Consider the following 21,461-nt stretch of genomic DNA (forward strand, 5'->3'; position numbering starts at 1 on the left):
GGAAGATTTGACTCTCCTTAAATCCAGAGTTATTTGGTGACTGTAAAAAAAAATTGGATTATTATTTAGGGTAGGCAACTGCCCACCTCGAGTAATAATGACACTTCTTGTCACAGTGAACCCTCAAACTCACTAAATAAGCCTCCCCTGGTAGCTATGGAGCAGAACAGAAAGGCTTGACTTAGGGCAATGTCTAAAGTATTTATGCTGTACCAAAACCGTAATAAAGTCAAAACACCAAGTAATAAATATGCGAAACTGAATTAGAAAAATAGTGTAAAGTTTAATAAACAAAATGGCACCACAACAACAAAAATCTAATCCGGGGAAAGGAGGAATTGATTTTTAAATGTTTAAGTAGAATTATTGTATAAAAGCATTGAGATGCAATGATAATCTAAGGACGTGGTAGGTAGGCTGGGTCCTAGACACAATTTGAGGCCAACCGCAAAGGAGTCCTGGACAGATACACCACGTTCATTGTTCCATAACTTCACCAGGAAGTCAAATTGTTTGAAAATGTTTCCAAGTCCCACATCAGAAAGGGAGCTCCTGAGAATATAGCCACGTCCATGGAACCAGAGGCCAGATACTTGAAGCAGGATGGTCCTGCTGAAGCTATGGATATTTCTCGCAGAAATTTTCCAAATTCCAAAAACAGCATGGCACTTATTTTTTGGGAGGTGCTGGGTGCCTTTAAGGGGGAAAATTCAATATGATGCATTGGAACAGATTGCCATATGCTTTTTCTCATTGGGGAACTTTTTTCAAACGTTTCTAAACTTTATTCTGAGGCCTAAACAGCCACAGCAGTACAACTCTTACACTATGGGAAAGGCAGTTAGAGACTCTGATGATGTAAATCGGAGACCAACAGTCAAGGTCCAGTTGCCAATGGTCAGCTGTGCACTTCAGGGGCAATGGCTCTTGCAGCATGTTGGTTCCCTGTAGCCCTGCTTGAGGTCAGCCAACTAAATATGGGGGTCTACTTATTTGTCTTGGTTACAAGAAGGAGTACGGCCAGTTCTTCAGGGCTCCTTTCAGGTCATAGACAGCAGGCTCAGACCTCTTCAGAATTTCTGCAGCCCCAGTAGGCATTTTCACAAGGGTACCTTTTGGGTAACACATTTATGGCTGGCAATCGCTAGTGGGTATAAGTGATTCCTAGACACTTGCTACCAATGGGGTTAAAGAGCCCCTGGGTAACCCTACTCACTTTTTCAGTACTTACTGTTTACCCAGCTCCAAACAGGCTCAAAATGGCATGTGTTGACTCAATACCAAGATGGCCAAAGTAATCAGGGATATATTTAAAAAATTGGTTTTTCTGTTTGGCGTCATTTTGTTTTACTGTTTTTTAAACTATATAGTGTTTGGGGTTGTTGTGCATTAACTTGTGTTTACTTACAATTAAATGTTTGTTGAGTTTGGAGTTGGGAAAGGTAATTTTCTTCTGATTTTCAGCTTTGGTGTGTTGGCGTTTGTTATATTAGGGAAATATAAATAAAAGCATATTCGTTTTTGAGTTTAAAAGTTTGGCTGTTGATGTTTTATTAGACATCTTTTATTTTGTGTTTATATGGTTAGTAGTTATTTTTATATTAAATATTTTTTAATATTTTAATGTGCTACTTAGTGTTTAACTGTGTTTTAGAATAGTTTAATGTATTTTAATTGTTTTTATTTATTTTATTTATTGGTAATATTTGGTTGTTCCATTTTCGATATGTGTAGTGGTCTCTACACTGAATGAGGTAATGATATGTTTCTTTATTTTTGTTTTTGATATTTTAAACAATGATTTTTGTATTCTATAGTTTTTAATATTTAAGCATAAAGTGATATTTTTTGTGAGTGGTATTTTTAGTGATATTTCTTTATTTCAATATTGTTTTTCTCTATATTGTGCCATACAACTGTGCCTCCACCAGACCAGTCAGGCAGGATTTGTCGCTGTTGTACGAACAGCATTACTACAGTCCCAGTCTTAATTTTCTGCTGAGTCCTGAGGACTCATTCTTGCACATTCAGCATGCTTACCAATCAAACTGAGAATTGCTGACCACATTCACATCTCATTCAGGCAACGTACAGGCTCCCAGTTGCTCGAGAGTCAATGTGAAGTAGCCTCCAGAAGCTTTGGCAGTATAAAGGCAACTTTCTAAAAAATATTGGGCCATATGCATGAACACATTTTCCCATAGACACAGAATGGGCAAAACCCTTTGATGCATTTGGCCCTTTGTTCTGTAATATTTATAAAAAAATTCGACTTCATCATTGAACTGATTTTTTATTAACTATTAAAAATAGTGGCTTAAATATTTTTCTAGCTGGTCCCATTCCAGATTTAGCAGTATTAATATTTTAATGTGTACTCAGGTTTTCTACATAGGACAGTTAAGTTTGCCATTGTGAACATTGCTTTTGGAGCCTTGTCACTGTTGTGAAATGGTAATATTAATTTTCCACATATCCAACGTTCAAATTCCATGCCACCTACCTTGTGAGACCTACAAGCCATACATAATGGTCACTTATTAATATTTAAGTATTTAGAAGTAAAAAAGGGTTTGACAGGTTGTCCTGCAGGTTTTACATTGCAGCAGTTGAGCCACAAAGGGTAGGCCCGTAGCCATGTTTCCACTGCCACTATCATGGATGGTACAATAAGCTCATCATCCACACCATATGCTATGGACGTACAGGCAAGTTTAATGTGACAATTTAACTATGTGAAGAAGGGGATCACAGGCACTATATGTAAAGACCAGCTCCACATTTTTGATCCATACAAAATATTTATTATATTGTAGTAAACCCTGGCACAGCAGCACTGAAGGATCCGTGCACAAAGAAGCAGTCCTGGCACCGCAGCTCCAGCTCCAACTGCTCTCTTGGAATCATGAACAAAGGTTCCAATTTAAGTAAATCACTGTGAACAGTGTATGGTGTCCTAAGAAGAACAGAAAAATAACACTAGTGCTATAAATGATAATTCCACAACATCACACTATACTCCTGATTAGCAAGAGTAAATTGAACAGAGTCCAAGGGAGCAAGAATAGCGTCCATAAAAAAAATGTAATCCTATTGGCCACCACAACGATAAGGTGGATTCCCTACAGAGATTAGATCCTGAATTCAACCCTGGTTTATCCTCCTACTAATTTGCTCGCTACATTGTGGTTCGAGTTTTCAGACTGGGTCTCGACATTCTGAACTGCCATCAATAGGGATGCCTGCTTACAATAACAATTACTTGCAGCTTTGATCAACAATTCACCCCTGCAAACAAAACACATATGGGGTGTGCACTTCTAGGCTAAGATTTGTATTTAGCTGATGCCTGGTTACTATTTTATTTAGTCACCATGTCAACTAGGGCTTGTTTGCTCTAATTGATGTTTATAAAAACGACAGGTGGCATGGCGAGCAGGTGCTCACCGCTGACAATTGTTGTGATGTGCAGGTCTTAAATTCCTGCATGGCGAAGTCAACCTCTCATTCTACCACGTTCAATTATTATACTTTTTTTCCCTCATATTGACCTTTGCTTGTGTAGATGATACATAGTAACCAACTTTGCAGGAATTTTATTTATAATCTACCATGACCATAAAAGTGGTTCTCCCAAGTATCCTGGTGATACACATGAACAATTGTGTATTTACACATGCTAGCCCCTTTATACTCACAGGACACAGTTATGATAGCTTTGAGGCGAACAGGAGATTGCTTTAGTTAACCCTGCCGGATTGGAATGTATTGCTTAGCTTAGTATAGTATAGCAGGAATTTTATTTATAATGTACCATGACCATAAAACTGGTTCTCACAAGTATCCTGGTGATACACATGAACAATTGTGTATTTACACATACAAGTCCCTTTATACTCACAGGACACAGTTATGATAACTTTGAGGCGAACATGAGATTGCTTTAGTTAACCCTGCCAGGTTGGAATGTATTGCTTAGCTTAGTATAGTCCAGTGCCATTCTTCAGCTCGTTTGTCTAAGTCACAGCCATCAATGCTTCACAGTGCTAACATACCTAAGTTCTGTCTGCCATAATTCCCCAGGTAAGTTTTTACCATCTCTTGACGAGCTGCCGTTGGGCAGCACTAGCCATGATGCTTCCATATCCAGGATTGCAAACTAGCACCTCACTCAGTTTGAAAAAGGTGAGAGTAGTATCCCTAGTAAAGACTTCTGATAGAACGACTGATAAACACACTGCTGCCTACTCCCAGAACAAGCTTAAGCAGATGCGTTTCAACAATACGGCGACCATTTGCCATTGTCTCTCGAAAACTGTTTGTGGTCACAAAGTTCATATTGAACCGGCAGCGAGATATGTAGACATACCAGCAAAACTATTGCCCATCTATACTTGGTTGTCACTGTGACTATTTTGGATTTTCACTAAGAAAGCTCGAGTGTACCCTCTGTAACTAATTTACCCTTCTTGACCTTGTTTATAACTTTCAAACCCCTTCTTTGGACCCTCTAATAAATTCTCAAACCACTGAATATGGGTTCTATGGTGATCTCTGTATCATATGTGCAAAAATTCCAACTCATGCTGAAGATGGGACACTGACCAAAAATAGACCGTCTTAAAAAAACACAGAAGCAAACTTCATTTATAATAGAAATGAGATTTAGTTATCCATTTCTTCCCTAAACACAAAAAAGGCTTAATAGCCTTGTCATTTTTTTTAAAGAGGTCTCTTATCCTCGATTGTAGATGTAAGAAACCGGACTGCTTGTGTCAGTATCACTGATAATTCACTGCGTTACTGATCTGTTTTGAGAAGTGACTGTTAGACCTGGCATCCTTGGCGTGATTTCCCCCTAACCTTTTGCCTTCAGATCTCTTGTTTTTATTGAGTTCATTTTTGCAGGCCTGAGGACTCTGCACACTTTACCACTGCTAACCAGTGCAAAGGTGATTGTACTCTTTCTCTAAATCATGGTAGCATTAGCTGATACCCAATTGGCAAATGTAATTTGCCTATAAGTCCCTAGTAAAGTGCATTACATGTGCTCAGGGCATGTAAATTAAATCCTACTAGTGGGCCTGTATCACAGATTGTGCGACCTATTTATTAGCCCTTTAAAAATGTCTCAGGACTGATATTTCAGCCTCTGTGTACAGTTTAAAACTGCCATGACGACCTTGCAAAATAAGCCTTTTTGCCAGGTCAAAACCTTCCTTTTTTAATACATATAAGTCTCCACTAGGTAAGACCCTAGACAACCCAGAGGACCGGGTGCAATGTATTTAATAGTACGGCATACACTTTTAAGTTTTGCATATACTGGTAGTGAAAAGTAGGACTACAAATCCTATCCCTCCCATAGAATATGTTGCCTTATTACATTTTATGAGTGTCATTTCCATATGGGAAGAGATAACCGGTTTACGTTCGAAGTCTCTGGAATCCTAATTTAAAATCTTAACTTATGGTGAAGTTGGATTTTTTAATTTACAGTTCTGAAAATAGCACTTTTAGAAAGTTGCCATTTTCTTGCCTTAGCCATTTGGTGCCTGCTGACTGTCTGTGGTCACATGACTTGGCTTTGTGTATTCCTCTTAGACAGCCACACACTATGGGAGCTTAGGTGTGACTGGAAAGGCCACCACTAGCAGGATAGGTGGGAGGAGCTGGGCCCAACTTCACTTACACCTGAATAGTGTGCCCTTGCTCCATAAAAATGGCTGCATACCCCTTGTAGTTAGTCTGGAGCCAGGGCATGGAGGGCAGGGCATCTGTGCACTAAGGGCATGCCTCTGGAAGCTGCTCTCCACTTTAAGGCACAACTGTGTATAAAAGAAGGACATAAGACACCCTGGAGAAGAGCAGGGGAGAAATATTTAATAAAAAATAAAAAAGCACTTACCTGCTGGCCACCATCTCTGTCCTCTTCTGCTCCTTTTGACTCCCGACAGGCTCCCTACACCAATCCAAACACTGCTCTCATGCTGGTAATACCCAGTATGACACCAGTGCCAGGATTGGTCTGAGCAGCCTGGTTTGCTGCTCAGTCAGTGACTGGAAGCCTGTGCCTGTCTCCACCCAGCAATGCAAAACAGCTTGGTGGAGAGACCTAAATGCACATTTCGGTTTGGCCATCCTAAGATGGCAGACCAAACCGACATGTGCATTTGCAGCAGTGCCACCACCACTGCTGCTCTCAACGGAGTTGCCCCGCCCTGTCCGGACTTGGCTCAGTAAGGAAAAATCACATGATAATAACATGTTTTATTTTCATTTTCATTTTCCTTTTTTCACTGCTGAGAAGAGTGGGAGATGCTCCTCCACCTTAAGGGAGGAGCCGCTGCTGCGCACCCAAGTTAAATTGTATTTTTCTCTCAAAAATCGCATGTTGTTCCAACCCAAATAGTAAATAACACTTGTTTCTGTAGAGGAGTCAGTTTCTTCCCTCCAACTGTAAGTACATAAGAATTGAAAAAAATGCCACTGTTTCGAAAGCGTCAATGGCTATCTAGCTTAGACAGAAACCGAGCACTGCAAACCTCATTATGCGCCACAATAAATTAAAACACATTATAAAATTAATTAATACAAAAAAAAATTCAAAAGAAGTTAAAACAATTGATACCTGTAGATAATGAATTCTATCGCTTAAGACCAAATACTCTCTTGAAATATTGCATAATCAATCACATCATTTTCATCCACCTAGTTCCATCCTTCCGGCAGAAATCCATCGGGGAGTTGTGATGTCTTGCACTCCTGTGCTATCATCAGTGCATTGTCACGTTGCATCCTAGAATCCTGGAGGAATCTTGAGGCGATGACAGCTGCTTATGAACTGATGGCTGATGTGTTCAATAAAGAAGACTGACCTACCTACCTTCTCTCCTGTCCTTTGTAGTGCTGCTTCGTTTCATGAGTCGGCTCTGGTCTCATGGTCCACAGCAGCGGCTCTGCTGTTCATATTACCAGCAGGCTACAGCGCTCTTTTAACAAGCTTTCCCCAGTATGGTGAGCTGTTTCCTTACAGCTGGTACAGCACTCGCGCCTACTGTTATGTTATGTTTTCTTTTCTCCACCACCTCTCACAAAGACACAGAAGAGAATGTACCAAGTCTGCTCCATAATAATGGCTAAGTGAGGAACGTATCTCTGCTGTCAATGGGCACAAGGCCCTCATGTGAGCTCTAATCACACGGCAAAGTGTCAGTATGCTTCACCCCCATAGGAAGATGCCCATTATGCTCCATGTGCACATGTCCATCAACTGCACTCTCACAGCGAGGCAGAACATCTGGCTCTCTTTCAGCATAAGGTGAGACCAGTAAATCTCCAAACTGGCACACTTCCATCAGTCCGCCCTGCGTGGGTGCTCTGTTCACATAGCACAGCATGAAGGGTCCCACTTGTTGGCAGTGATGGTGTCTGCTTTAAATCCGGCCGCCTCACCCAACTGGTTCATCTGGATGCAGATGATGAAGGTCATTTAAAAGGATTGTGCTGGTCTCCTCTGACAGTGAGGCTTTTTATAGTTTCCTCTGTCTGTAGATGCTCTCTGAGTAGGGCTTTAAGTGGGCCGGGTCTCACCGGTGCTGAGCACCGGCAGTTTTTTAAAGGAGGCCTCGAAACGGGTCTGTCATGCTCTGTTTTGTGCCTTGGCACAGGCGGGACGTTTTTTAAGTCTCGCCTAGCGACGCAGCGCATGCGCTGCTAGCCTTTGGGAGATCTATTGTTGGCGGTTTTTCGTCAGAAGAGAAACAGGAGATGTGCACGTGCCCGGACAGGTGATGTGCACATCTCCTCGTGTACGGCTCACGGCGTTTCAGCACGCTTGCGCGCATGGCACGCATCTCCTGTTTGCTGGGCGTCTCTTTTCAGCACTGCGTTTTATCACAGCGCGGGCATGGCACGCTTCCACTTTCGCATGCTTCAGATCATGAGGAAGGTTGTTCCATAACTAGTCAATAAGCACAAAAAAAGGATTTGCGTACTTCAGACCACTTGTTGAAGCGCATGACTGCCAGAAGATTTGCCAGTGAGGATTAAAGACAACCAGTAGGCACATATTTAAAAAGATGACATCTCAGTGGCACTATTGACACCAAAGAAGGGAGTGTAAAATGAGTTTAGCAGAAGAAAATTGAGGAGCAAGAAGAACTAATCTGGAAACCTGATTGGCAAATTTTGAACCCTCAGTCTAATGGTTGGAGATTCCAAGGTATAACGAGAATAGGCCTTGATTTGTGCAAGTGCAGTGCACTAGATGACACACTGCTGAGACGTGAGACTCCATTTGAAGCTTATAACCTAACCTGATACCCAGACTCTTCATGTTAGGCTTTGCCAAAAGAAATGAGCCTAGTTTTCAACGACCGGTGGAAAAAGACCAAGCTGAGAGTTTGTTACCAGTCAGTAGGACTTAGGTATTTTCTAGATTGGTATTGAGCCAGTTAGAATCCATCCATTTCCTCATCTTGCACTGGCAGTACATTAAGGCGTGCTGTTATAGAGTTGCTTTACTGATATGGAAAATGTGTTGTGAACAAGTAGGGAGGAAGTATGGATCCTTGAGGAACTCTCATGTGGCAAGAGGTAGGTGGTGGAAAAAAGTTATTTACCATTACCTTTTGTGATCTTTCTTCCAGAAAGGGAGAAAACCATTCTGAGGCCCTTCCTTTGATACCACATTTTTCAAGCCTGATGAGTTGGCTATGATGGTCTAATGTATGAAAGGGAACAGACAAGCTAATTAAAATCCAGGCAGAGCCTATGTTCCTTGACAGAACCGGTGCTGCTTTAAAAAAAAAAAGTTTCCCATTTGGGAACATAGGACCCCCCCCCCAAGTAGCTTGACACAATTCAGAGAGGATAAGATATCTAACTTTTAGTAGATAAAAAAAGTCATTTTGCAGTTGCAAACACTGTGATTTTGAAACTTACAAAGTTTGAGACTGAAAAGTGGTGTTGTATATCAGTCCAATATTTGTTACTTTACTGAACACCCTCTTGGTCACCTAACCCCAGGATGTAAACGCCTCCATTATCACAATCCATTCACACTTAACTCTCCTCCCCAGACTTTTTTTGTGTGCTTTTTAGTCTTTCCGGTCTAACAAGCCCACTTTAAAAATTACCTTTCCCTTCCCTGTCATGGGTGAATTGCTCTAGTGGATATCTGCTGGCCTGTCAACTTGAGAGACGGTGTCCTGTACAAAAAAACTTGAACAACTTTGTTCCATTGACAGAGTCCCAAACATGTCTCCGTTACATCCACGTTTCTGTAATGCAGCTAAGAAGTGTTGCCAGCACCTGTGGTCTATCTGCATACTATTAGAATACTTGATTTGTTTCATAAGAAAAAGAAAATCTCAAATTTAGGAAAATGGCTCCTATACTTGTTTGGATGCATGCAAAAATGCATTTTATACAACATTTTTACATGGGTGATATACACACTACGTAGTCATTTGTATTACAATTAGAGTGTGGTAAAAAGTGCACCCAGAAAACTGAGGACCTCAAAAATAATTTTTTGGGTTGCCTCCTAAACCAAAGTACATTTCTTCTCAATGTGAAACACAGTATGAGAAAAACATGTGGTCACCCCACCCCTTTAATTTCTCTCTGCTGCCTAATGTGAAAATCAATAAGCATTATCATATTTAGGCTGTACTATGTTCTTCAATTTACTTCAAAATCTGACCAAAGTAATTTTCCATCTTTGCAAAAACGAAATCAGTAGAGGTCAGTAAAATACCAGAATTGCTTTCTGCTTGTTCAACTGCCTCTATTTAGCTGTCTTGATAGAAAACGACGAGTAGAATTCAGTAAAATACCAGAAGTGCTTTCTGCTGAGGGACCTTCTTTTTGGTTTTTCTGGCAACTACCTCTATTCAACTTTCTTGATAGAAAACGACCAGCAGAGGTCAGTAAAATACCAGAATCACTTTAGCATTCTCTAGATTCCAGTCCACAGAAATGGTCTTCAACGAGAACCTGTAGACAATATTTTTTTCAAATCTTATATTTTCAGTGATATGACCACCAAAGGCCCAGATTTTATAATAAAAACAGAGCATTGGACTATACCATTTCCCGCTGAAAGGCAATATTCCTCTCCATGTGTGCCCATACCTGGCATGTCACGCAGTTTGGTGCTTACTTTCCCTCCATGTTAAAGAACTGTAGATGTGTCAGCACCCAGGCTAATGTGCTGTATAGCTAAATACATATAAGGTCCCAAAGGCGAGACCGATTTGCATTGCAAATGCTTGTTTCCGAACTGCAGTGACAGCAGGCACATCGATGTGCACGTGCTCTACTCACTTCTCACTAGTGGAGAAGTTATGTCATGATGTCATGCCAGGTGAGCGTTGTACGGGAAGGGAAATCCTTTAAAGAGTCATTTTCTCTCTGGATTTCCCTTCTCTTTTTGAAACTCAGGAGCAGCAACATTGTCGTGGTGTCACCAGGGCTTTAAGTGTAAGCTTTTTCAATATTATATACAAGCCATAGTTGCTGCTTATTTATCTTATGCAACTAACAACCATCGACAAAGCTAATAGTCCTGACTTGTTGTAGGTATGATGTTACTTGCATCATATATCTGGATGCAATGACAGAAACAGCAAAATACAAGTTGGGCGGCACATTCTGCTAAGCACAGATTTTTAGCTTATGTGCTTTAAGCCATGCCCTTAATTACACTGGCCACGCCCCTTGAGAGACATTCCCACTTAAAGCCCTGTTTCCGAGACATGACATAACGCCAAATGATGGGGCCCCATGCAGAATGCGAAGAGGGCCCCCTGAGCCTCCCATATATCACATATATTCATTGGCTTTGGGCTGGATGGGGCTCCCTCAAGGGTTGGGGGTCCTGGAAGACCCAGGGCTCCCCTGCACCGCAGCAGCGTGCATTAGGTGCCTGGTGCGCCATTCATCAAACATTAGCCATGGTTCAGGGTCCATAAACGCCTGCATATATTCAAGCCTGAAATTTTTTAAGTGTCTCCACCATCTGCCTTGAAATTCCTAATAAAAAATGCGTAGTACATGTCGCTTCAAGTATATTTATACAATATGTTTAGCTGCACCCAGCAATCTAACATAGGTCACATTTTTACGCCTGAGGGGAGAACCAGTATTTATTATGGTTCCCAACCTCTCCAATGCAAGAATGTGCACGCCCTAAGCATATCACTTACTACAGCAAAGCCACATCTAAGGCGTGGTGTACTAATAGTAAAAAACACAATGTACTAATTTGACTATGGAAAATGGTGTAGAACAGGCACATGTTGACAAATTAACAACTGCAATTTCGCGAAAAAGGTTATTTCTCTTCACAAAAATGATGTATACATATAAATGTACATTTTTGGGGGGACATTGAGTTTTGATATATGAATGTTTTTTCTTTTATTTGTGTACTAGCATGCGTTTATGGTGTTTGTTTTATTTACACCGAATAAAGCTATTTGTATTTGATTTTTTGTAATGGTGCTAAGTTGTGAGCGGCCAAAAATCCCCTTTTCGTGGGCTGGCTGACTTAACTAGAACTATGGGGCTTGCTTTATAATATGGCAGTGTGTGCGCTGGTGACATGCACAGCACACAAACAGTGGCATCCCTGCCATATACATTTTGGGTAGGATGAGAAATAAGTGCTAGAAAAATGTATTGCTGGAAAAAGTGGTTTGACCTTTGTTGCAGATTGTCATATTGGGACAGGAGTCTCTCTGATAGGGGTTGGAATGACAGCCTTCAAGACAGCAGTGCCATGGGCATGATCTGCCCTAGGAATACTCCTGCCCCAATTTCCAGGGTCTTAGTTTTTCCTGTTTCAGGGGGAGATGGGAGTTTCTGCGCTAAAGAGGATTCAGAAGCTGGTTTGTCATTTTTTGGGGATAACGTGTTTTGCCAGTGCAATCTTTTAGACTGCATCTGGGGAAAAGTGCAAATAATAAAGGAAAGAGTTGTGGAAATCTGTGTTTTCCTCAGTCGTTTGGCATTTCATAGCTGAGAAACTACTAGTGCGTTAACACTACACCCAGTTATTACTCTACCGTAAAGAATCAGGCAATCTTTCTGCATCAGCTGCTCTGTGGACCTCTTAATGAAAGTCTGGCAGTCTAATTACGAAATTTGATATTACATTAAAGTGTACTAAAGTCTAATTTCAAAATGTGTACTTTAGGTTCCCTTGCTCAAGTTTCATAACTCTGCTTAAGCTTTGCCAGGGTCTTAATTCTTCATCAAGGGCATTAACCGACAAAAGCTGCCGACACTGTTGATCAAAACTGCTTAGTTGAAAATGTGTCCAATGTAATAGCTTATTTAGAATCAATAAGTAGAAGCTAAATGGAGACAAGACTTTGAAACCCTGTGAAAGCCAGCGGTGTGGTATGTGGTCTGCTGCCATATTTCTTCTTTCTGTTCTACAGACCAGCCCGGAGGCGGCGGGATGCCGCACTGGTAGCTGTTGGAGGTCATCCGTCCCCCAATGGCTCAACCCCAGAGGGTTCAGCGAATCAGACCACCTACATCGATTTCCCAGTCAATCAGGACAAAGTCTTTCGGGACCGAATGGTCATCTCCAATCTACGCCATTTCACCGAGTACCGCATTGACATACACGCCTGCAATCATGCGGCGCACACGGTTGGATGTAGTGCAGCTACGTATGTCTTTGCCAGGACCATGCCAGAACGTACGTATTCTTTATGCACTACTGTTCCTCACTATAGATTTGTTTTATTCATACATTTTCTTTAGTTTGAGTGTCATAATAGTTTCCAAGATCACATTTGTCCGGGGCATGGATTAGATTTGGGGCAGAATTGGAAATTAGGTAAAATATGGTCCATTTCCCCCCCGAACTTCGAAATTACAGAACGCAAGAGGATTAACAGCTCTTGGTCCCTACTTATATCATAGTGATTTTCCAGAAGCTACAAAGTACTTCAAATTATGAGAATTTGTGGAATAACATGCAGGAATTGGAGTTTATAAATCTGTGTTTTTGCCTGGTGTTTTACTCACAGATTTCAGCTGCTCCGTTGCCACCTCTTTGGGATGACTGTGGAGTGTAGCTTGCAGCTGTGGAAAACAAGTTCCTTAGGAACCTGATATCCCTTCCTTTAAGCTAAGGGTGGGCGTAATCTGCGTAAGGGACCTACGCGGAGAGGCACGGAGATGAAACCAATCTCCGCACTCTCCGCATAGATCCCTTACGCACATCCCGCCTCCCGCCCGCTTTAAATACATCAGAATAACAATTGTTAAGAGTAACCTTACCTTATCGGCGGTAACCCCGGGCTCTGATCCTTCTCCAGCGCATCTTCTTCTGGGAACTGCTCATGTGCGGAAGCCCGCGCATGCGCATTCCTGCCGAGGAATGCGCATGCCCGGGCTCCCGAGCATGCGCAGTTCCTAGAAGAAGACTCGCTGGAGAAGGAACGGAGCCCGGGGACGCCGCCGATAAGCTAAGGTTACTCTTAACAATTGTTATTCTAATGTATTTAAGGCGGGCGAGAGGCAGGCGGACAACTTCCGTTATGCGGAGATTTGCCCCGTTTCTCCGCTTATTATCGCGGAAGGGCAAATCTCCGCACATTCCGTGGGCGGAACGGAGTTGTACGCCCACCCTTACTTTAAGCACACCCCTTCTCCCTCTTAAGTTTGATCTGGGTATTAAGTCCATCAACGATCTTGCGAGCCTTTCCCCACTGTTGTTTTGGCATAGATTGGCCTCTACCCTTGATTTGGCACACTATGCAGCTGCTTTTTGCGAGGTCTCAAATTTGGACACCACAAATAAAATTGCCTGGATTAAACAAGTAAATGTTTTACTGTCTAACATTGGCTTGTCAACCCAGGCCATCAGCCAACCACCTTCATACCCAAGAAGTCAAGTCAAACTTTTGTATTGAGCTTGGGTCGATGAAAACAATATTCAGAAAAACCATCTTGGCAGCCTAACATATGCTTTCATCGATCTGAAACCCAATTGTCATCTAGAAAGCTACTTTGATATTATTAAGGCCCCAGCTGACAGGAAGTTGTACACACAATTTAGACATGGCAGCTTACCAATTAATGGTTTTATTAGCTCCTGGCAGAATAACAGATCTCATCCTAAGGGCTGCCCTTCTTGTCCATGTCCACTTGAATCTATTGATCATGTACTTTTTGCCTGCAAAGCCAAGAAGCAAATGGCTAGCTCCTGTGTGTAGACAATTAAGGACCCAAAGCTCTAAAGACGTCCTACGTATACTAAAATCAGATGCCAGACCTCTTTTTGCCTGTGCCACTGTAAAATTATTAGGCCACTTTTGGGCGATCAGAAGGAGGGCACAACCCATAAGGCTAACTGGCATGAATAGATAAAATAGGTTGTGCTGACTAATCAAGATTGTCCTGATTAAGTAATGCTGTTTTTTAAATTCTTAAAATTGTTTTACGATTCTGTTTTATGTATTTTATTCAGGTTCCTGTGATTAGTCTTGGCACCTTGCCCTTTTGCTTAAGGGTTTAATGTGTGAGGTATTAACCTGGAAATTGAGTTATATAGCACCATTTAAGTTCATGATTTTGACTTCTCGACTCGCTGAAAAGCGTTCTACTCCAGGAGACATTACTGTGATATTCCCTTCTACCACCATTTATTGCACTGTTTGTGTTGGACCTCACAGCACTCACCATTCAAACTTGTGATCCAATAACTACTTTGGCACTTTATTAAAAAGTTTAAAAAATAAGTACCAGCAGCCTAAAGGCGCTGCGGCTCCATCTGAGAGTGCTAAATGAACATAGCATGACAATATATTCACTCATCACATAGGAATATTACCCACCAACCCCACACACCTCTCTTTAGCTTATAACATAGGACAGTGAGGTAGGCTATCGCTACTGGGATATACTTGCATTACGTGAGTCTATACAAGGAGTACAACCGCGTTGGGGAATAATAACACTTGCTATGCAATCAGATAGGTACATTTTTTTAATGTAGCAGGACTTTTGGGATCGCCATGCTATAAACAAGTGGTTGGCGCTGTGAAACTAGAGACATGTAGTGCCTTGGTTGGTACAGAGTCTGTTGGTGTTGAGAGCCTATTAAAGTTTGAGCTATTGGTGTTGCATTATTTATCGATGCCAATAGCTCAAACTTTAAGAATGCGAGACCTATTGCATTGCAAATGCTTGTTTCCCCTTGTGGTGGGTACACGCCGGCACAGAGCCCTCGGCTCCCTGCAGATGCTCCGGCTGCTCTCGATGTTGTCACTTCCTTCCCGCCTTTGTGCTTTGTTGGTACACACCAGTTGTGGCTTCAGCTCCACGCCGCACTGGCTTCCGCAGTACCGCTGAGCTGTCCCCCGCCAAGTGCCTCACACCGCCTGGTCTGGATGCATATTCTTTCCCCTGGGTGCTGCGGGCCCAAGGACGCCGGCTGTTCCAGGCCGCTGCCTCTTCCTCTTCCTCGTCCTCTTGCTGTGGAAGGCACGCCGAGGTCCCCCCCCCCCCCCCAGCCAACTCACTCCTAGATTGGAGGCGCCGTGGCTTGCCCTGGGGCACCCCTTTTTTGCGGGCTTTGCGACGGGGGAGGGGGGGCCTGTTTCCCGCCCCAGGTGGTGTTTGTCCCGGGCCCCCATCGGGTCAGGCTTTGCATTCCCGGGTTTCATTTTTTCAGTGAATCACAGATTCAGTCTGACCTAGGCTCACACTGCAACTGTACAATAAGTGAGCTGCCTCCGCACGAAGAGGACAGAGATACATGGGGTTTCAAATACAGGCTTTCAATGGGAATCCCATGGCGTCAGAGGAGGTGCTGGGGTTTGAGAATACGAGAAAGAAAGAAAACGACCTTCAGATGTAACACGCATGCAAACGTTTTCAGCTGGGCAAGTTAATCAACATAAGATGTTAAAGAGGGGCTTGAAAGCCACTTTTTAGGTCTCGCCTGAGCCAGCGCTTTAGCGCTGCTCTGGCGAGAGCTATAGAAAGCGGGATTTGGAAGTGCAAACAAGTGCTTTTCAGGCCGCCAACTACAGTGCATGTGCGCCGGGCGCGCGCACCATTTGGCAGCCTGCTGATCACTTTCGCGGCCGCTTTGATGTTCTCAGTGAGCCGCGCGGCCACTAAGAACATCAAAGCAGCCGCGAAAGTGCTCACCATATGCCAGCCTTCCCTGTGTTGCTTTAGCACTCACCGACCCCCCCCCCCCTTCCATGTTCTTTTGTGTCTGCAGTTACTTTTGAAACTGGAAGCGCTGTAGTGCCTATGCTTGCTAACGGAGCAGTGCTCTTCCACCCTTAGAATCTTCAACTGTAGTGCCTTTATAAACAAGCATTGGCATAGCCAATAGGTCTCGCTTTTGGGACCTTATAAGTATTTAGTTATGCAACTGTTGCATGGCTAAACACTTATAAGGTCCCAAAAGCGAGACCTATTGGCTATGCCAATGCTTAGGAAAGGTTAGCATGAGCAAGTTAACGTCTTCAGTGGTTACAGGTACATAAATGCAGATACTCATTTTCATTCACAGTAGGCTAATGTGACAAAAGTTTAACTGTCTTACACGCGCTGCAAAGTGCCAGCGTATTGCCACGCCCCTGGATCTGCCCCCTCACATCGAGGGACGTTTAAACCGGCACAGAGCGAGCGTGTTTGTGCCGTTCAGTGACTGCAGGTTGGTTTACAGCCTCAGTAGCCCAATATTTTCCTTCCCTTTAAGCTCTCTGTGCATTTTAGGAGGTGCCTAGCTCCAACATATCGGGTGCCATCTTTGGGAGGATTCACTCCCTTATATTACTGATTTTATGTTTTACATTTCACCCTTTAAATTTTGATTAGTTATTTTACCAGTATCCTTCGTTTCACAAGGTAGCCTGTGAAAGAATCTCGGGGTTGCTGGACCCTGGTTCTCCCACCTGTTTGTTTGAGGACACGTGCTGCAAAGCACGGGCGTATTGCCACGCCCCCAGACAACGCCCCTCGCATGAAAGGACATTTAAATTGCCACAGAGCATGTCCATGCAGTGGGCGTATCAAAGGCAAGCTTATCTGCGCCTGTCCGCACCCAGATTGCGCAGAGCACCATTCTCCATCTCAGGTTTTCCCCCTGACTAACGAACTAGGTCAAAGAAGAAGGATTACACAAGGACCCAGCTCCTCAAGCTTGACACTGCAGGTAAGGCTGGCTGCATGCAGTTAGATCTGGGCACGCTACCATGTGTGCTCAACTTGCCCTGTCAGGATTGTGGCACTTGGATCACTGGTAGGGAAACAGTGGGAATAAACATTTCAGAGGCTAATATCCCCGAATGCCCCATATTCTGTAGGTAGCGGTAAGAATGGTAGTGTTAGCTGTGCCTTAATCAACACCAGATTGCTGGTCAAACATAAAATTGAAGTCAAAGCCTGATGCACACTGGAGTCTATCCAAAATGTGACTGATGTAACCAAGTAACTGATGTAGCCAGCACGTGTTTCATCTCGGGGTTGATCGAGAATATTGACAGTATCTTGATTTGGTTTTACCCTGAGGAAGTCGGTGGGAGATCAACCCCGTGATGAAACACGTGTTGGCTACATCAGATGCACAGAAATGAGTTGCTCTCAGTTAGACTATTGTAATAGTCTTTATCTTAATAGGCAACATCTCAACAAACTCCAATCCGTGCAGAATGCTGCCACACAAATGTTGCTAGGCATCCCAAAACATCAGTCGGTCTCCAGATTCCTTCATGAGTTTCAATGGCTCCCAGTCAGACAGAGAATTAGGTTTAAGGCCTTAAGTGAAGCCTATAAAGCACTGCATGATTCTGGCGCAGCTTTCCTGAAACAGAGTTTCAGCTAGTATGAGCCACCTAGAAATTTACGCTCAGGGGGCGAAAAAGGACTCGGGCTTCCTAATTTCAAACGTTCTTCTTGGGGAGGTAAAAGGTTTCTGTTAGGTACCGCTAAAATCTGGAATTCACTATCTTTACACATCTAAGCCATGGCCGGCCTCATTACCTTCTGGAAAGCATTGAAAACAAGGCTTTTCTCCAACCATTAAGCCGCCTCCTTCAGTTCAGCAGAGCTAGCACCAAGACACCTACGGGTATTTGTGCGAATAGTATTTATAACATAACAGCCCCTTAGTAAGAGCTTTGGAAATGGTAAGTAGTAGTAAATGCGTAAATGCCATTGCTAGTGACATAGGCTCAGGTTGTGTATCCTGTACAGAAATGCCACACAATATTAAGGAATCTATTATATCCCGCTGTAGAGGGCTGCATGAGTTGAAAAAGGCCCTCTACATACGTTGTTGGTCGGAGCCGCCAGCAACGACCTACACTGAAGTCAAGGGCCTGTAATAGCAGAAATTATGTACGGGAGCAGCTACATTGCCAACATCACATCTCACTCCCTAGGGGTAGAATATTCTAAATTAAACCTTGATAAACCGACAGAAAAGCATCTTCTTCGTTCTTCAGTGTCGCTTCCAACTAAACAATGTACTCATTTCTATTGCACAACTTTGTATACAGAAAAAGTGCAAGGAAACTAAAGGCATACATAGACAAGAAATAAGACCTGACACATTCAAGACCATAGATGGTACTAGACTGATAGGGATGTGGCGAAGCTAGCACTGCACACCTGCCAGGTGATCTTTCTACATGTGAGGACATGAATGTGATCATTTCCCCAATGTATCAGAGGAAGCTGGCAATACTACCTTCCCTATATGTAATCTACATCCATATATATTTTGTCTTCTGAAGCAGCTAAAAGTTACCACTCCACAGCCACCATCTTATTCCATATTTACAACTCTATGACACATTTCAAGTAGAAAAAGAGGTATGTGATACTTTGTTAAATTCTGTATATGAATTGGCATGAATGCCAAAGTGTCATGCCCATCCTGTCCACCAGAGGTGTCAGAAAATAGCAAGAAGGGTGAAAGATGGTGTCTGCGAAGTGTTAACTCTCAGCTGTCAAAGTGATTGGAATAACATCAGAAAAATGAAGTGATTGGATGATTCCTGGATTTTGCTTGATAAGTCTTCCAGGGGTGTAACAGATGCCCCTACGGCCCCTAGGGTGCATGCCCCCCACCCCGACCCTCCAAGGGGGCCCTATTCGGTTCAACGTCGAAGTAAGATATTGGAACCTCGGGGGCCCTTCTGGCATCATTTTGGAGTTACCACTGAGGCCTTCACAGGCATCAAAAGTGTACCGATTGGATCTTCTGCCTTAGGGAGGTGTCCTTAGATACTCTGAATCCAAAGAATATGCTGAGTGCGGATCAGACATTCGGTAAGGAGGGCGATTGGAGCAAATTACATCCAATGCACAATCCTGCCGCATAGATTCTCTGATATTGTGTATGACAGCAGAAATGAAGGATGCCTATTTAGGGGTAATATTTTAAACTGATCCATTTTCCCCAGCCCTGGCAGACAACATACCTGGAAACATCACCTGGGACCACATCAGCAAGAATAGCATTTTACTGAAGTGGAACGAGCCACAGAACCCTAATGGACTCATCTTGAAGTACGAGATCAAATACAGTCGGGAGTCTGAGGTATTAGATTAAAATCCTTTTTTTGCAGTGATTTCCACTATTATGTGAAGTTTTTTCGTAATTTGTTCAATAACAAATTGAAGCCCTTATACAAATGGAAACACTTTTTAAAACTTGTGGGTCTAAAAATCAATATTTACCAGATAAAAGGTCTGATTGGAAGTTTTGTCTCTTGAGATTTTGGTGTCGTTGATTGTCTGAATAAGATGTCTTTTAAAAAATGGTACAAGTGGAAGTATGTAAAGGTACTGGTTTTGGCAATTTTCAGGAAAAAAATGTGTTGCATATATTTGCTGATTTCCTGAATTCTGACTGAAAACGAACAGTTTAGGGTTACAACCCAAAAAGTAAATATTTTGTTTCAGATAAGTCCATTGTAGACAAAAAAATGCATTTATTTCCAAAACCTGGATTTTTTATGATAAATGTTAAATCAATTACAGAATTGTATTCATTTGTTATGTCTGTGACACATACTGTTTTTATGCCTCAATTACAGCAAATTTCCTCAAACCAATAGCTGCATTACATATTTCCCATCTACAATGTAGAAAGTAGCCCATTTCATGTACTACAAGCAGAATGTGTTCTACGATCTGTTAATGGAGGCTAGTTTGGTAGGACAATCGATCCATACAGGCACCACATCAAAAGCATTCATTTAAGTTTAGTGTCTTAGATTAGCCATTGATTAAAGTGGTTTCAAGGATAATCAAGTCACTTCTCTGGAAAAAAAGCATTGTAGATGAGTTAACTGTGATAAGGTTGTTTAAATATCATCTATAGCCAAAGAATAAGAACTATCCCACTTGAATTGTAGAGTGCCAGTGCTTTTCTTATACTCCCAAAATGTCTGTCACTACTATATTGGGGTTTGTTTGAAGCCTGACTTGGAGAAATAGAGCACTAAATCAAAATGTGCCAGAAACCTAGGAAGAGAAAATAAATCGCGATTGTAGAAACATGTATTCGCTTTTGTGTGCTGCCAGGAACCTGTCTTTTTTCGAGCCCCCAAGGTTGTGATGTCTCCTAGAGGCATGCCTCCTGATTGCCAGTTATCAGACTACTTTTGATTTGTGCAAGATTACATGTTTTTAAAAGCAGGTCTCTGAGACAGTCTAACTGTATGAGCAATTCTTCTGGCGCTACAGCATTTCCAAAATCAGCTGTCCTCCATAGCCATTGTGTGGTAACCTCTACCACCACGCTAGACGCCCGTGCTCAGACCATGACTAGAAAAGCAAAGGTGGGTCTCATATGTTTCAACGGATTGTACGACGGAGACCTTAAACTGATCAAATGCAGCGACCACCACTCAAATAGCAATAGTGCAGGTCACAGTCTCAAAAGGATGAAACCCACAACAAATAACACTGGAAAGGCTGCACTAAAGCCATCAAGAGATCTAAAAACGCTTACTTTGCCTAATTCCTACGCAAGTCAACCAATCAGACAAAAAACCTTTTCTATTTTAGCCTGAACTCTCCAACAAAGATGCTTTACAAAAGTGGGATGGGTATGCCCAGATGTGGGTCCCTTGCTCACTGTGCCACTGGATTCAAGCTAGCCTGGCTGAAGAAGGGTGACATACCCTGAAACCGGTCCCAGGATGCTTGTTTCTGGTCCAGGGAGGACTTGGCCTGGCAGTTCGGTCTGGACTGTTCCCATGGGGCACAGGGTCAAGACTGATTTGCATATGGCTGGGTCCAAACTGGGGTGGCGTAGTGGGCAAAATAACGATGGATTTAACCCAGATCTTTTGACTGGGGGAGAATGTTTGCATTGTCAGCATTCCGTTCATCATTTGTTTGCTGTAACACTTTACAAAAGAATCCTAGCATCTGTAATTAGCTCGACAGAAGCCACT

General features: G+C 42.7%; 1 protein-coding gene across 1 annotated transcript in view; it reads left to right on the forward strand.

The window, feature by feature from the left end:
• Positions 1-21,461, forward strand: part of INSRR (insulin receptor related receptor) — a 627,856-nt gene that overhangs the window by 448,243 nt on the left and 158,152 nt on the right. Inside the window, exons 12-13 of the mRNA XM_085637005.1 lie at positions 12,453-12,718; positions 19,458-19,594. Coding sequence (XP_085493131.1) covers positions 12,453-12,718; positions 19,458-19,594 — 403 coding nt within the window. The remainder of the gene's footprint in view (positions 1-12,452; positions 12,719-19,457; positions 19,595-21,461) is intronic.

The sequence above is a fragment of the Triturus cristatus genome, chromosome 12 (genome assembly GCF_964204655.1).
Source record: "Triturus cristatus chromosome 12, aTriCri1.1, whole genome shotgun sequence".
Taxonomy (NCBI): Eukaryota; Metazoa; Chordata; class Amphibia; order Caudata; family Salamandridae; genus Triturus; species Triturus cristatus.